General features: G+C 43.8%; 1 protein-coding gene across 2 annotated transcripts in view; it reads right to left on the bottom strand.

Annotated features, from left to right (window-relative positions):
* Positions 1-17,385, bottom strand: part of TTC37 (tetratricopeptide repeat domain 37) — a 539,154-nt gene that overhangs the window by 19,790 nt on the left and 501,979 nt on the right. For both annotated transcript variants that reach the window (XM_029573103.1, XM_029573110.1), the window contains exon 39: positions 13,763-13,893. In XM_029573103.1, coding sequence (XP_029428963.1) covers positions 13,763-13,893 — 131 coding nt within the window. The remainder of the gene's footprint in view (positions 1-13,762; positions 13,894-17,385) is intronic.

Raw genomic sequence — 17,385 nt, 5'->3', positions numbered from 1 at the left:
AGGCCATGTTGTTTAATGCTGTTAACCCTATCAGCTCCTGAAGCAGACAGTTATCACTGTTAGGCCAATGCTCCCGAGATCAAACGATGATGAAGCTAGCCACCGTTTGAAGGCTTCCAGTGAGCTTCAAGCTAAGGACCATTTTGATAATTACAAGATATAAAAACATATAATTAATTATACGTCTCTGGAGGCACAAAATATTTTTGTTTTTGACACAGCATGTTGTTTTGGAGAGCTGTCTATGGCTATTGAAAGTAATGATATTTGTTACAGTGCTTTTAGTTGCAACAAAAAATTAATAAAAAAAGAAAAATCTAGCAGGTACTAGGCTGGTATATGATTAAACATTTTGTGATAAGATTAAATAGGGGGCCTCTGAGTGATGCCAGCCTTGCTTGTAGGTGAACTGCATGATAACACAGCCTAGAAGAGTCTCATAAGCTCTCTGAAGAGAGATCCGCAGTAAAAACAAAAGAACAACAACAAAAAACAATCACTGACCTCAAAGAAGTCCACAATGCCCAGACCAATGCTCTTACTACCTGCAATGGCCTTTGACCAGACTACCCACATTCCTAAAAGCAATGATCAGAATCATGTCATTCTGTATGACTTTGTGGAATTATTAGACACAGTAAAAGCCTTGTGCCTTCTGCACTGAGTGTTAAATCACTTTAATCTTTCAGTTACAATAAGGAATGTTGGCTGTTGTGCCTCTTCAAAAGTGTGCAAGCTAAAAAATTAACACATAGGCCAAAACAGGTGTTACATTTTTGGCTTTAGTGAACACATGCTAAATAGTTGATGAAGGCAAGCATACCATGCTATTTCCCATGCAAACACTAAAGACTCATTTGCAAGTGATATCCCTTCATTTACATGTGTGTATATACATGGTAATATGTTCTGACCCTGGTTTAGGGTCAGTATTGCATAGGCATGCCAAATGGTGTTAGTATGAATGCCAAACTTTATGGCATAATCCCCATGGTTACAAATATTTACAATATTTATAAAATGTAAAAAAAAGTCAATAAACATATCAAGCACAAAATAAGCAATTAAGGAGATGAATTGGAACCACAATGCTTAAGACAACCATCCAAGCAAAGAAGGGTACAGAGGATGCCTCTAATTTTTCTCTGAAAAGATTCACTCTAGAGTAAATTAGGTTAGAGAGGTAATCTTGGATTTCAGATTGAAGACCAGATGACTCACAACCATGTATGACTGCAGGCATCAAGTTAGTCACTGCACTTCTAGCTGCAGTCACAGGCATCCAAGGATACATCCCACATTCCATTCTATCACAACTTCAGGCGAGGAATCAATTATATCTATCTTAAGGACAGGCCCAATTATGGCAGAGAGAAATTAGAACAGAGGTAGTTGCCTACTTTATGAGAGGCTTCAAGAATGCTGCCATCACCTGGGCCTGCTGCCGCTGTCTGCTTTTGTGCCACTTGCAGAAGAAGCAGCAACAACTTGAACAAAAGTCAATACGAGTCCTGTGAGCCAGTGCATATTCAAGGCCCTTTAGTGGTTTCCACAGTTTCCAAATTTACAGCAAGATCATGCAGGAGGTGAGGACAGAGACTGAGAGCATGCACTGGCTCACAGGTCCCGCACTGACTTTTCAAGATATTGTTGCTGCTACTGCAGTTGCTGCTGAAGAGGGCAGCAGGCCCAGATAATCTTTGAAAGTGATAGGAGGACATGATGGACTGTAGGACTAGGGCAGAGTGGAAGATGTGGGCAAGGGCAATCCAGGGACCCTCCCCCACCCAGTACTTATGGATACCCAAATTTTAAATCAAGCCCTGGTTGTAGAATAAACCTTACTATTCCCATGTGCTAGTTTGCAAACTGCAGATATTTGGCTACATAGATTTGATAGTCTGATGTAGAAAATAACTTAATGGATAGGTACATTCACTTCCCTGTCAAATCCTATCTCTTAGCATATTTGTTAGGAGTGCTGGTGTATGAGACTTTGAGGAGCAAGCTCCCTGGAAGGCTAATTAATGATCAGACTTATGAGGCTGCTGGGAGTGCTTGAAGCCAGAAGCCCTCTCAACAGAAACTTCACATCAGTCTTCATGCTTATAGGACTGTACAATCCTGGAAAGCTGGCTTTTGGTCTGTTTTGTGCTTTTTCCAAGGCCAAGATAAGCTCAATGTGTAGGTCTCATAAAATTATGTGAACTACAATAACCTTTGCTAGGCTAATGCTAAAGACTATGTGTTTCACAGACCAGAAATGATATAAACTAGAATTTGCTTACTGTCAGTGGTAAAACATTTAGAGAAATAACGACTGTATGTAGGTAGAAATTATTATTCATAAGGTTCAGAAATTGTTAGAAATACTGTTAACAGAGCTTTTAATGGTCAGAAGCTGAGTTTCACCTTACATAGAAATATATCATATAAGACTATCCAAAATTCCAATTAATAACTGTATACTAAGTAATAAGTTATTTACTGTTGGACAACAAATGATATATTGGCCTGTATTTCCTGATTTTTTCATATTAACAAATGGTTATACTGGCTCCTTTCATGAAAGTAAAATGAAGGAAATATTAATGGAATCACTAAATGTCATTATTTGATAGCATCTAGTCAATATTATAATTCCTAGAAGCTGGGTACGCAACTCCAGGAGCTGTACAGGACAGCAAGGCAAGACACTGGACTGAATGAGTCTTCGCCTAACCATCCCCCTCCCCCAAAGGTTCAGCCCTTGGGTTCTGGGGGCCAGTAGGTCTCTATGGTAGTAGTTCATCATGGTGAGTCCTGGGAACTGGAACAAAGTACAGCAGGCTCGTTCAAGGCAAGGCTTAGACAGACTGGACAAGGCAAGGCTTGGTATAGGTTATACGAGGCAGGCTGCAGCAGGGCTGGGCTGGATACAGAACAAGGACAGGGGCGGAGTGTACATAGAGACAAGGCAAGATACTGAGCATGGACTGTGAGACACACAGGCAAGGCAGGATATTAAACAGGGATTGGAACTAGCTACTGGCTGGGGCAAGACAAGGTACTGACAAGACAGGGAAAGAATATCAGAAACAGGACTAGTCTGGCACTGCAAGACCAAACAAAGACAGGACAGAACTGAACAAGGACAAGGCAAGACAACACAGAAGCCTGAAGGCATGAAGGCTGGAGGCCCTTAGGCCATAGAGAGAGGCCTGGATAGGCCAGAAGGCAGGATATAAGAATAGAGCAGGGCAGGAAGTCACACAGAAAGATAAGAACATAAGAATTTGCCATGCCGTTTCAGACCAAGGGTCCATCAAGCCCAGCATCCTGTTTCCAATAGAGACCAAACCAGGCCACAAGTACCTGGCAATTACCCAAACACTAAGAAGATCCCATGCTACTGATGCAATTAATAGCAGTGGTTTTTCCCTAAGTAAACTTGATTAATAGCAGTTAATGGACTTCTCCAAGAACTTATCCAAACCTTTTTTGAACCCAGCTACACTAACTGCACTAACCTCTGGCAATAAATTCCAGAGCTTAATTGTGAGTTGAGTGAAAAATAATTTTCTCCGATTAGTCTTAAATGTGCTACTTGTTAACTTCATGGAATGCCCCCTAGTCCTTCTAATATCCGAAAGTGTAAATAACCGATTCACATCTACTCATTCAAGACCTCTCATTATCTTAAAGACCTCTATCATATCCCCCCTCAGCCATCTCTTCTCCAAGCTGAACAGCCCTAACCTCTTCAGCCTTTCCTCATAGGGGAGCTGTTCCATCACCTATAGCATTTTGGTTGCTCTTCTCTGTACCTTCTCCATCGCAACTATATCTTTTTTGAGATGCGGCGACCAGAATTGTACACAGTATACAAGGTGCGGTCTCACCATGGAGCGATATAGAGGCATTATGACATTTTCCGTTTTATTAACCATTCCCTTCCTAATGATTCCTAACATTCTGTTTGCTTTTTTGACTGCTGCAGCACACTGAGCCGACGATTTTAAAGTTTTATCCACTATGATGCCTAGATCTTTTTCCTGGGTGGTAGCTCCAGAATCTAACATAGCAATGGACAAGGAGCAAAGAAGGCCAGGAGGCCACAAGACAAGGCCTAGATAGTCCACAAGGCAAGAAGCAAGAAGGCCCGGAGGTCACGTGGAATGGAGCAAAGTAAGTGTGGTCAGGTCAGACAGCCATGAATGACTCCATGAAGAGGCAAAGGTATATAAGCAATGCAAGTTTACATAGGGCTGGAGCTTGGGTGTGGTGCAAGCAATGAGGAGGAACTTGACAAGGCTGGAGATGAAGATCCCCGAGGTTCCCTAGTGGAGAGGAGGCTGCACCTCCGGCTGAGTCACAAAGCCAGTGAGGAAATGGCTTGGATAGCTCCAACTGGAGCTCACTAGAGGCCTCTATGTTGAGGAGGTGTCATAGCCACAGACTCAGGCCACGGGGAGGCTATGAAACAAGCAAAATCACGACAGTCAAAGGGCGCTCAGGCTCGACAATTTGTGCATTTGCCCATCTGGCGAAGTTGATTGTAGGTCAAGAGAACAGTTTTGATTATTATTATTTTTTTTTTTTAATGTCACCTGATTTGCCAACTCCTGGTGGTGGCCAAGAGTTACTTTTGTTGGCAAACAAATAAATCCACTGGCATGTGGATATTTATTGATTGTTGGCACATGGTTACAAAGTTGTGAAAATTTTAGAACCATGTAGGGAAAGTGCAGTAGAAGCAGGAGTCATCTGCTCTTTCCGGTCCTAAACAAATCTTGGATAAAACCAAAGGATATCTTTATGGCAAGAACTGCTCCAGACCTTCTTCCAGATTCTTGTTCCTCTGAGCATAATTACTTAATCCTGCATCAGGTCTCCCTCTCACTGAAGAGTGCACCTTTCATAATTGTTCCTTTCCAGAGGGAAGAAAAAGCACCTCAAATCCATTCCACATTTTATAACAGTCTCTCCAAACTCTAAATGTTTCTTATCTATTCAGTCTGTGTTTAGCTACAGCCAAATCCTTTCCTTCCTTAAAGTGAACGTGATGTATTTTATTTAAGCACTAAATATTTATACTTTGGAGATATTGTTCTTTTTTTGAAGGTTATATCATGTGATGGCTGTTGAGGTTCGTCATTAGTGGTCAGAGAATTTGTTACTAGTTGATTAAAAAAAAAAAAAAAAAGATTCTTGTTCTTAGGTTCAGAGAGTGTGAAACTAAGGTTACAAAAGTTATTTGCATGTTTCCTCTATGGTGAGATATCATGAGATATGGATTTATGCTACAGAAAGAAAATAATAGGAAGTAATATTCATTTTGTTGTTAATGTGTCTTTTGACATGTCTGAGATAACTACTGGAGATGTCTCTTCAGAGAACAGAAAATTCTTGATGGTTTTAAGATATATTATTGTATTTATAAGATATATTATTGTATTTGTGCACAAAGCTGATTATGAAGATTTAGATTAAATATTTTAAAACTTTTTATACAATTTTTTTAATATACTGTTTTTGCCTAAAATGTATGAAATATAAACAGATCAAGTGAATGTAATTAGTACTTATAATATTTGTGTCATGATGTAAACCGTTGTGATCTTCACTTGGAACAATGGTAAATAAATGGCTAAACAAATAAAAATAAATAAAATACTGTTATTAGTTTACTGGAATGTGAGAAAACTTCATTTCAGTAATTTAGATTGTTGCAATAATATATAGGAGAGTTTATATCTGTACTTTAGCTACTTAATGGGTTAAACAGCTTCCTTCCTCAGTCTAATGCCTTTAACAGTAAAGTTCTGCTAATATTTTAAAGAGTTTATATCTGTACTTTAGCTACTTAATGGGTTAAACAGCTTCCTTCCTCAGTCTAATGCCTTTAACAGTAAAGTTCTGCTAATATTTTAAAGAGTTTTCACTATAAACATTTTCATTGCTTAGGAAGAGATTTTTTCTCCCATGTGGAATGTCTGACATCAAATCCATTGATTGGCATTCTGGGATTTGTGGTTTTGCTAATCTTGTTTCAGTAAATTGTACTGCTTATTTATATTAGTTGTTAGTAGGAAATGATACCAGCTCTTTTTCTGTTTTATGTTAAGCTGTCAGTAAGTTTAATTGATGATGCATTTTTAAAATAGGAAGTCAGACATACGGACTTTTATTTAGAATGTAATTCAGCTACAATAAGAATAAACTGCCACATATTATATTAGACAAACACAATTATGTGTGTGATTGTGTCCCTATTCCAGATAAACTCAGCCCTCTTACTGCTCGCTCTGCTTCTCTGCAGGATGTATCTTGCACCAAAAACTCTTTGCTCAGGGAGTTCCTATTTCTACCAGTGCATAGACAAGCATTGATTTGTTTGGGACTTCTGTGCTGTTACTATTATTAATGCTTCCATCACTTTACTGAATTTGAACACTTCAGTTGATGATCTAAGTGCACACCTTTATCTTCTTATGGATGTTTCAAACTTTCACAATTTGGTTTAAAAGAAAATCACCTTCAAAAAATTGTTTTCTTTTTGATGAGATCAATGATTATATAAAGCAAATGTTGCTTACCTGTAACAGGTGTTCTCACAGGACAGCAGGATGTTAGTCCTCACATATGGGTGACATCCCAGGATGGAGCCCAATCACGGAACACTTTTGTCAAAGTTTCTAGAACTTTGACTGGCACCTACTGGCCATGCTCAGCATGGCACTAAACCTGCAGCCAGCAGGGGTCCCCCCCTTCAGTCTTGTTTATAGCTATAGGAAGTGCCAAAAAATAAAATAATAAAACGTAACGAACCCAACACCGCGGGGCAGCGAGCGGGTTTCGTGAGGACTAACATCCTGCTGTCCTGTGAGAACACCTGTTACAGGTAAGCAACATTTACTTTCTCACAGGACAAGCAAGATGGTAGGCCTCACATATGGGTGAGTACCGAGCTGAGGATGTCCGAACATGCACCAAGTGTACCCAACGGCGTGCAACAGGCACAACAACTGGGGTTGAATTTGGTAGAGGGCATCCTGAATCCCACCGGGCGGAAGGGTGTTGCTACGTCACGTTGGAAACAGGTTACACAGGACAGACTGGCCAAAGATGGAATCTTGTCTTCCGGCTTTGTCCAAGCAATAGTGGGCTGCAAAAGTATGGAGAGAACTCCAGGTGGCAGCCCTGCAAATGTCAGGAAGTGGCAGCGATCGTAGGTGTGCCACTGAAGTCGCCATGGCCCTCACAGTGTGCGCTTTAACACGGTCTTGAAAAGGAATGCCTGCTTGCTGATAGCAAAAAGATATGCAGTCCGCCAACCAGGAGGAGAGAGTCTGCTTACCTACAGGTTGCCCTAATTTGCTGGGGTGGAATGAGACAAATAACTGAGTGCTCGTCCTGTGGGCAACTGTACGGTCTAGATAAAAAGCTAGAGCCCGTTTACAGTTAAGGGTATGCAGAGCCTATTCCCCTGGATTGGAATGGGGCCTGGGAAAGAAGGTAGGTAGTACGATGGATTGATTAATGTGAAACTCCGAAACTACCTTAGGTAAAAATTTAGGGTGAGTGCGGAGTACCGCCCGGTCCTGCAGGAGTTTAGTGTAAGGCGGATAGGTAACTAGGGGCTGTAACTCACTAACCCTGCGAGCTGAGGTGATAGCCAAAAGGAAAATCATTTTCCATGTGAGATATTTTAGATCACAGGAGTGAAGAGGCTCGAATGGTGGTTTCATGAGCCGACCGAGAACCAGGTTAAGGTCCCAAGAAGGGGCCGGAGTACGTAGAGGTGGCTTGATGTGGAGCAAGCCCTTCAGAAAACGTGTTACCAGGGGTTGTACTAATATAGGGGCATCCCCGATACCTTTATGGAAGGCGGCTACCGCACTGGCATGAATTCTAATGGAAGATGTCTTGAGACCCGACTGACAGATGCCAGAGATAGTCCAAAAACTGTGGGATTGGACAGGAAAAGGGATCAAGGGACTGAGAAGCGCACCATGATGTGAACCTTTTCCATTTATAGGAGTAAGATTTTCTTGTGGAAGGCTTCCGTGAAGCAATCAAGACACAGGAAACTGGGTCTGAAACGTTAAGTGGTTGAAGAATTAACCTTTCAACATCCATGCCGTCAGGGACAAGGCCTGAAGATTTGGATGGCGTAGGCTCCCCTTGTTTTGAGTGATCAGAAGCGGGTCCTGTCCCAAGGGAATGTGCCTGCGGATGGAGAGATCCTGTAGTATTGGAAACCACACTTGGCATGGCCAGTGAGGTGCTATCAGGATCATGGTTCCCTTGTCCTGACGTAACTTCGCGAGAGTCTTCGAGAGAAGAGGAAGTGGAGAGAATGCATAAAGCAGACCGGTTGCCCATGAGAGGGAGAATGCATCTCTGGGCCGAGAGCCTTTGCTGCGAATAAGGGAGCAGTAATGGTCCACTTTGTGGTTCTGAGGGGACGCAAAGAGGTCTGTCTGAGGATGACCCCATTGTTGGAAGATGGAGTTCGCTACAGAGGGGTTGAGAGACCACTCGTGCGGTTGGAAGACACGACTCAGCTTGTCTGCTAGAACATTGTCCACTCCTGGCAAGTAGGTGGCCCTGAGGTACATCGAGAGGGAGAGAGCTTCCGCCCAAATCTGCGCAGCTTCCTGACACAGAAGGAAGGAGCCTGTGCCTCCTTGCTTGTTGATGTACCACATTGCCACCTGGTTGTCCATCTGAATCAGGATGACTTGATTGGAAAGGCAATCCTGAAAAGCTCTGAGAGCATATCGCATTGCTCGAAGCTCCAGGAAATTTATCTGGTGTTTGGCTTCCTCTGGAGACCAAAATCCTTGTGTCTGCAGATCGTTCACATAGGCTCCCCACCCGAGGTTGGAAGCATCGGTGGTGAGAATGACTTGAGCATCTGGCATGTGAAAAGGAAATCCCTGGAGGAGATTGTTCTGATTCTTCTACCAAGCGAGAGATAGACAGAGTGAGTCGGTGATGTGGACAATGGTCGACAGAGGCTGAACAGCTTGAATCCATTGTGACTTTAGAGTCCAATGCATGAATCTCATGGCCAAGCGGGCCAATGGTGTGACATGGACTGAGGATGCCATGTGACCCAGGACGACGAGAAATTGGCGTGCAGTCGCAGTATTCTGAGGCTGTAACTGGTGAGCGAGAGACACGAGAGTTAACGCTCGTTGTTGAGGTAGAAAAGCTTTTGCCTGCAAGGTGTCCAAGTCTGCCCCAATGAATGACAAGGTTTGAGATGGGACTAAATAGGATTTCCCATAATTGACGAGAAATCCTAGTGAAATTAGAGTGTATAGAGTCAAATCGAGGGAGGACCGAGCCGCTTGCTGGGTTGGAACCCTGATTAACCACGTCTACCCTATCTGGACGACTGAACACCACCTTTTCTGAGGAAAGCTGCGACAACTACGAGACATTTTGTAAAGACTAGTGGTGCAGATGCCAGGCCGAACGGAAGCACTCGGTATTGATAGTGCTTGGGGCCTACTAAAAACCTCAGGTATTTGCGATGAGTTGGAGTTATTGCAATGTGTGTGTATGCATCTTGGAGATCCAGAGAGCAGAGCCAGTCTCCTCTTTGTAGAAGAGGTAAAAGCGATCCCAAGGTAACCTTCTTGAACTTTTCCAGCTGGAGGTACTTGTTGAGAGCACGTAGGTCCAGGATTGGATGAACATCCCCCGATTTTTTGGGGATCAGAAAGTACAGGGAATAGAACCCTAGGCCTTGCTGAGAGTATGGAACGGGTTCTATTGCTCTTGACTGGAGAAGGAGGGAGACCTCTTGCTCCAGAAGAATGGAGTGGTCGGACGTTCTCCACGTCTGCAGAGGTGGGGAGTCCGGTGGCAGGGCGAGAAAGTTCAGATGGTAACCCAGAGCAATAATTGCAATACCCATTGGTCGGTTGTGATTGACTGCCACATGTTGAGAAAGTGGCACAATCGACCTCCCACTGGTATGTTCAGAAGAGGAATCTGGCTGCTGCTCTCCAAGCAGAAGTCAAAAACCTGAATCAGGTCCTTGGCTGGGGAGCTGCTTGTGGTTTCTGATAAGGTCTCGTAGCACGGGACCTTGCTGGTGGTGGGTAGGCCTTCCTTGGATGGTTGGAAGACTTCTTAGAGTCCTTCCTGAAGGGTTGTCTTGAGGAGAAGTCTGACGGCATCGAAGAGAGCTGTTTAAGGGTCTCATGATGGTCTTTTAATTCAGCCACCATTCGTTGGATCTGTTCACCGAACAGATTATCTCCCACACACGGCAGGTTGGACAGCCGGTCTTGCATTTCTGGGTAAAGGTCAGAAGATTTGAGCCAGGCCCACCATCTTGCTGAAATGGCAGCTGCAGATACTCTAGTAGAGGTGTTGAATATGTCATAAGATGTTCGAATCTCATGTTTTCCTGCCTCAAAACCTTTGTTAACAAGGGTTTGTAGCTGGTCTTGGAATTTATTATTTATTTATTTATTATTATTTTTATATACCGACATTCAATCTGAGATATCACATCGGTTTACATTCAGGTACTGTAGGTATTTCTCTATTCCCAGAGGGCTTACAATCTAAGTTTTGTACCTGAGGCAATGGAGGGTAAAGTGACTTGCCCAAGGTCACAAGGAGCGAGAGCGGAACTCGAACCCTGGTCTCCTGGTTCATAGCTCATTGCTCTAACTACTAGGCTATCCCTACCCTATCAGGTAGGGACTCAGATAGATCCTGTATCTATTTAAAGATGACCCTATTATATTGGGTCATATAAAGCTGGTAGGCAGCAATTCTGGAGATGAGCATGGCTCCTTGGAACACTCGTCGACCAATGTTGTCTAGGAACTTCTGCTCTTTAGCAGGTGGGGTGGATGAGTGAGGTTTTGACCTTTTCGCCTTTTTCTGAGCTGACTCTACCACAACTGAGTGGTGGTCGAGCTGGGATTTTTGAAAACATGGGGCTGACTGAACTAAGTAAGTAGTGTCAGCCTTCCTGTGAACTGGAGCAATTGATCCAGGATTTTCCCAGTTCTTTTTGAGAAGATCAAGAAGTACTTGGTGAATGGGAATAGAGGTGATTACCTTGGAGGCATCCAGAAATTGGAGTAACTCCATCATTTGGTGCTTGTCATCCTGTTCCGTCTGAAGTTGAAAAGGAACCAACTCAGACATTTCCTTCACAAAATTTATGAACGAGAGGTCCTCTGGAGGAGAACGCTTTCTACTGTCAGTAGGAGAAGGTGGTGAAGGCAAGTCATGGTGTCTGTTGAAGTATCATCACCCCAAGTGTCATAAGGATCAGCAGACTGTCCTGTTGGATGAGAAGGGGGTTGGATACCTGAAGGCCCCGGGCGAGGCTCCGAAAAAATTGAAGGAATCGCCGGAGGCACCGATGATGGCATGGAAGGCATCGGTGCGGGCATCGATGGCGCCGATGGACGTATCGGCACCGGTGGATGAATCGGTGGCGAGGGACGTATTGGCATCAATGGCGGAGGTAAAACTCCCAATGGAGGAATGTGGAACGGTGTTTCTCCTCCTGATGAAGCCATCCTCGGGGAGGGCATCGGAACCATCGGAGACCTGGGATCCATCGGTGGAAGGGCGGCCATCAGCGCCTCCATCCTGGACAGCAGCGGTGCCAGCGCTGTGGGAATCCGGTCGGTGACAGGTTCCACAAATGGTGCCGATGTTGATGCCAGAGACGTTGTATCGCCTTGTCGATGGCCTCCTGCACCAGCTGGTCCAGTTCTTCTCAGAGACCTGGAGCAAGCAGCCCTGGCTCCTGAACAGAAGAGGGAGGCAGAGGCACAGCCGGAGGGACCATCTTTACAGGCGGAATCGTGGCTCCCAAGCCCCGATCGGGTGAGGGTGGCCTCGATGACCCGGTCGCAGGAATGGTCGGTGCCTTTCCTGGACGGGGCTTCTTCGACGGTGGCGAGGTCGATGACTTCACACCTCAACGGTCCAAGTCTTGCGATGTCGATGACTATGTTTCTCCCTGTGATCCCCTCGATCCTGAGGGGGAGTAGCGGGTGTCGATGGCCGTGAAGACGTTGATGGTGGTCTGTCACTGGTCGGTGTTTGATGCTGGCGTGAAGTCGACGGTGCCGGTTCCGAGGACGTCGATGCGATGGATGGAGTCGGGGTCTGAGCATGGAAAAGAAGTTCCATCTTCTCCATTCTGGCTTTGCGACCTTTTGGTGTCACGAGGGCACATTTGGTGCAAGTCAGGATATCATGCTCACGGCCTAAACACATTACACAGACTCCATGGGGGTCCGTGATAGACAGGGTGCGAGTACAGTCCGGGCACTGACGGAACCCCGATGCCATGGCCATTGAAAAAAATCGAGCCGTGGCCAGTAGGCCACAAGGGCCAAACTCGACTGTAATCGACGGAAAAACGGAGAAAAACTTACCGGAGTACTGCGGTCGAAGAAGGTTTAGATGAGGGACCTCTGTGGGGCAATTTAACTTTGAATAATTCCGTGAGGAAAATTCCTATCAGGAATCACTTTGGAGCTCCTAAACCGCAAGGCTACTGTTGCGCGGAAAAAAGAAGACTGAAGGGGGGCCCCTGCTGGCTGCAGGGTTAGTGCCATGCTGGGCATTCCCACTAGGGGCCAGTCAAAGTTCTGGAAACTTTGACAGAAATTTTCCGTGATTGGGCTCCATCCTGATGAAGTCACCCATATGTGAGGACTACCATCTTGCTTGTCCTGTTAGAAATTGTAGAATCTTAGAAAGCTGGCCTTAGGCCTGTTTGTGCTTTTTTCAAGGCCAAGCTAAGCTCACTGTGCAGACCTGATAGAATTATGTGAACTACAATAGGTGCTAGGCTGAAGCCGGTCAGTGTTTTATACTGACCAGAACTGGTATAAACAAAAATGTGCTTACTGTCAGTGATAAAACGTTTAGAGAAGAAAAGACTGTACATAGGCACAGATTATTATTCATAAGGTACAGAAACTGTTAACTGTATTTCAAACAGAACTTTTACTGGTCAAAAGCTTTTTACCTTATACTGAAATACATCATGTTGTAAGACTACTCAAAAGTGCAAAGCTCCAATTAAAAACTATGTACTAATTAATGACCCCCTGTTTAATATTGAGCAGCACCTGAAATGATATATTGATCTTTATTTGTTGATTTCTACAGATTAGCATATGATTATGATATCTCTTTTCATGAAAGTAAAATGAAGGCAATATTAACAGAGTGACTAAGTGTCATCACTGCTTGATAGCACCAAGCAAGGGGGAGCTCAAGATCAAAAGAACAAAGAAAGTGTGTTAAAATAGGTAATCTCCTAAAGAGATCCCACACTGGCAAGAAGATGTGGTTTGCTGATGTATATGTTACCAAATGACATATCTTATTTGAGGTTGATTCAGGCCTGGTCCCTGAAGCAGTTCCCTGGGAAGTAGGAGTGAACTATGTCAACTCGTGCTGCATTAACACCAGCCCAAACATGTTAAATGGCAACCCAGAGACAAACTTTGCTTTTTTCAGCATCTCTTTTTTGAATACTGCAGTCCAGCAATCTCACCAGAAGATGCATTCAGACACTCTTGTGGAAGAAGCATGTTAAGTTTGCTTTTTACAAGGCAGCAACTTCCCTTTCTAAATCCTGATATCTGCCATTTTGATGTAGCTTCTAAAGCTACCTACCTAGGAAACATCTGTTGTCCTCACGAAGAAGCATGTTACTGTCAAGAAAATAGCATCCATAGGAAGAATATATTGCAAGAACTTTCTCTACCTTGCTCCCATTTTCACACTGAACTGTAGCAATCCTTGAAGCAGAACAGCAAGAGGGCAAAATGAAATTTTCAAAGCTTCTGATGTTGCCTCTTGAACGAGAGCTGGCCAGTGATCACTTGAAATTTTAACCTGTATTGAATCAAAATACAGCATGTAAAATTTTACTGGGATATGAGTATGTTGTTGTTAATAAGAATTCAAACACTTTCATGGTGGTGTTATAATAATAATAATACTAATTAAATATTTGTTTCTCAGCAAAAAAGAATGCCATTGCCATTCAATTAATCATCAATTCTAGTGGGTTCTATTAGACAAGAGATGACTACTCATTCTTTGTTGTTAAAGCAATGGGGGGAAAATACATTTACTCCTTACACATTATTAATTTAAAGAATGAATATGTGCATTCCTCACACAGTAACTTATAAATGTAACATCAATATTATAGCTCTAGCTATATTGGAATAGAGATATACATATCAATGTGTTTCTCAATGATACAGATACAAGGTTGCCCAAAGGATTAGGCTTATAGCTTTGCTGATGAACCTAGCTTTTTCCTTGCATGCTTCTTTGAATGCTTGCTGCCATGCAAGAATAGGATGGTGGTTGATCACATGGGGGCTGAGGAAGTAGAATGATAGAAACCCATAAAAGAAGTCTCTAAAGATGAAACAAACATTATATAGCAATACACTGAACTTCTGCTAGCAAACCTGGCAAAATAAAAAAAAAAAAAAGCATTCTGTATATGGGGCAGAATTTCATAAGTGCACATGACTATCATTCAGACAGACTATATCAAATACAAATATTGCTACATCTAATTCTGACATTCTTTAAACATCTCTCCTGTAATTCCTCTGATACCTGGAAGCAGCCATAACAGCAACTTACAAATTCTTTCACACTTGATTTGATTGGTATATATAGGGTTGATGTCAGAAATGATACCACATACTGTATGAATCAGATTCTGTTTAATATAATTCCTGATATTGTTCCAAACACACACAACTGCAACTAAGGGTTGTAGACAACGCGGATTGGCCTATCGGGGGATCGGGCTTCCCCCGGTGGGCCGGTACCTCCCATCACGTGATTTTTTTTTTTTTTTTTAACTTCCCGGCCAAAGACAAGAAGAGGGTCTGCTGGCGCTGCGGCCCGAAGAGAAACCTGCGGGCAGGGCCGGCGGAAGCACTAGGCCTGGGGTGCCACGAGCAGTGGTATCCCGAGGGGAGCCAATGCCCCCGGGCACAGGGAGGCTCATGCGGTGCTGCGACAGGCAGATCGGCACCACGGCCCGAAGAAAAAGATCGCGTTTAAACGCGCTGATGCTCCTCCTCCTTCCTGCCCGTGCGGCTCCGGAAGTAAACGTTGCCGGAGCCACGTGGGCAGGAAGGAGGAGGAGCATCAGCGCGTGCAGAAGAGGAGCAGCGCTTACGGGCCGCCGCGAATCCCAAGTCGCCGCGGCCCGAGAAGATCAGGGCCGCTGCAGAGCCCATCCTGCGGCGACCCGCGAAGAGGAGGCCCAGAGGTGAGAGAGAGGCTGAGAGCCTGTAGAGGGTGTGTGTGTATGAGATGAGTTGAGACACTGTGTGTGGGAGTGAGGACCTGAATGTTTGCAGAGACAGCCTCTGTGTGTGTGAGAGACACAGCATATGACAGTGAGAGCCTGTGTGTATGAATGATTGTATGAGAGAGAGCATGTGACAGTGAGAGCCTGTGCTTGAGCAAGATAGCATGTGGGAGTGAGAGAGAGCCTGTGTGTATGAGTCAGACAGCAGGTGCAAGAGAGAGACTGTGTATGAATGATTGATGAGAGAGAGCATGCGACATTGAGAGCCTGTGGGTGTGTGAGAGAGAGAAATGCATGTGAGAATGATAACCTGACTGTGTGTTTGAGGGAAGAAGATGGAGAGAAAAGAAACAGAAAAAGAGACAATATAAAAGGAAATGGCAAAAAAAATAAGAAAGGGAAGGTGGAAAAAAAAGCCTGTGACCAACCAATTAGAAAACTAAGATCAGACAGCAAAGGTAAAAAAAAATAAATTACTTTTTAGTGATTGGCACATGTAATCTTTGGGAATGTGCAAGAATAGCACTTTCTCTATGCGGATCTCACAATGTACGAGATCAGCATGGAGAAAGTGGGGCCTGCACAGAGGAGGCAGCAGAATGGGCTTCAGTGTCAGTAGCAGCAATCGGCACCTCCCCAATAGCCATGTGGCAGCAGTGACAGTGGCAGCAGAGGAATGAGAGAGGCTCCAAGGTTGCTGGCAAAAGAGAGGGGGGTCTGCCTTTAGTGTGTGCATGTGTATGAATGGGACTCTGCCCGGGGGTGTATGTGTGTGAATGCATGGGTGCCTGCCTGGGGGTCTGTGTGTGTGAGAATGAATGTGTGCATGTCTGGGGGGTGGGGAGGGAGTGGTGTGAAAATGAATGGGAGCCTGCCTGGGTGTGTGTGTTTGTGTGTATGTGAGGGAGCCAGTGAGTGTGAGAGCATGAGTGTGTATGAGAAAATCCAATGGAGTAAGAGTTTGTGTTTGGAGGGGGAGAGAGTGTCTTAGAGCCTGAGAGTATGTCAGTGTCAGTGAGAGCGAGAGGTTATGGTGGATATAAGAGCATGAATGTGTATGTATGTGACAGTATGTGTGAGAGAGAGAGGATAACCTCCTAATCCTCGACAATATCAGGGTGACTGGAAATCAAGAGCTCCCACAGAAGGGGACAGCAGGGGCTTTTTAAAATCCTTATTAGTTTTAATTATTGAATATTATTTGATGTCTGCTTTTTGAAATATTTTATTGGTTTTATATACAAATTTTTGAAAATTTCCCTGAGTTAAATTACTGGAGGTTCTATTCATCAGCAATTTTGAAATATATATTTTTAGTATGATTTTCCTATTGTGATGTTTTATAGTTCTTGATTTTATTGTTTAATGTTTTATGAGGAATGATGGTATTTTCTGTTTTTCCATTGCTGCATTACATACAGTCTAACTTGTTGTGATTTCCAGTTCAGTTTGTCTGTGCATTTGTATATATTTTATGGTCCCTTTATTCTGTATTTGGTGACTCACTAAATTGTATGTGTAATTGGGTACCCATGGGCCAGTATGGAGAAAAATCCCCCAGGCCACTATTTTCCCACAATCCGCCCAGGTTGTAGAAGCTGCTGAACATTTTTTTTTATTCTAAAAAATAAACGAGATTATAAAACGCATCGACTGCTATCTGCTGTGTGTACCTCTTAAATATTCCCAGTACAATTTATTTTGAAATAGTAAGGAAAGTTCTAGCACTGGTAAAGCAAAGTTGCTTATCAATGCCTGCCACCTTTTTTCTGCCACCTTTTCTACTTCAGTCCCTCTTCATGTCACCTTAGAACGCCGATGCCACTTTTGGTGTCAGGTTGCCACTCTAGATACCATGAAGGGTTCATGTTACTGTTGCAGGTGCCTTGTGGTGTTCTTCCCACTTTTGCTGTTTTTTTGCCCCTTTCACAGTGATTTGGAGAATTCCTGCCAATGCTGGCACCCTTTTGTCCCTTTACAGAACCTTAGGCTACTCATGCCTCTTATTAGTGCCACTTTACACTGTTCTTTCTCCCTTC

This window comes from Rhinatrema bivittatum, chromosome 1 (assembly GCF_901001135.1).
Source record: "Rhinatrema bivittatum chromosome 1, aRhiBiv1.1, whole genome shotgun sequence".
In the NCBI taxonomy this organism is placed as follows: Eukaryota; Metazoa; Chordata; class Amphibia; order Gymnophiona; family Rhinatrematidae; genus Rhinatrema; species Rhinatrema bivittatum.
This window is presented reverse-complemented; position numbering and strand designations above follow the sequence as displayed.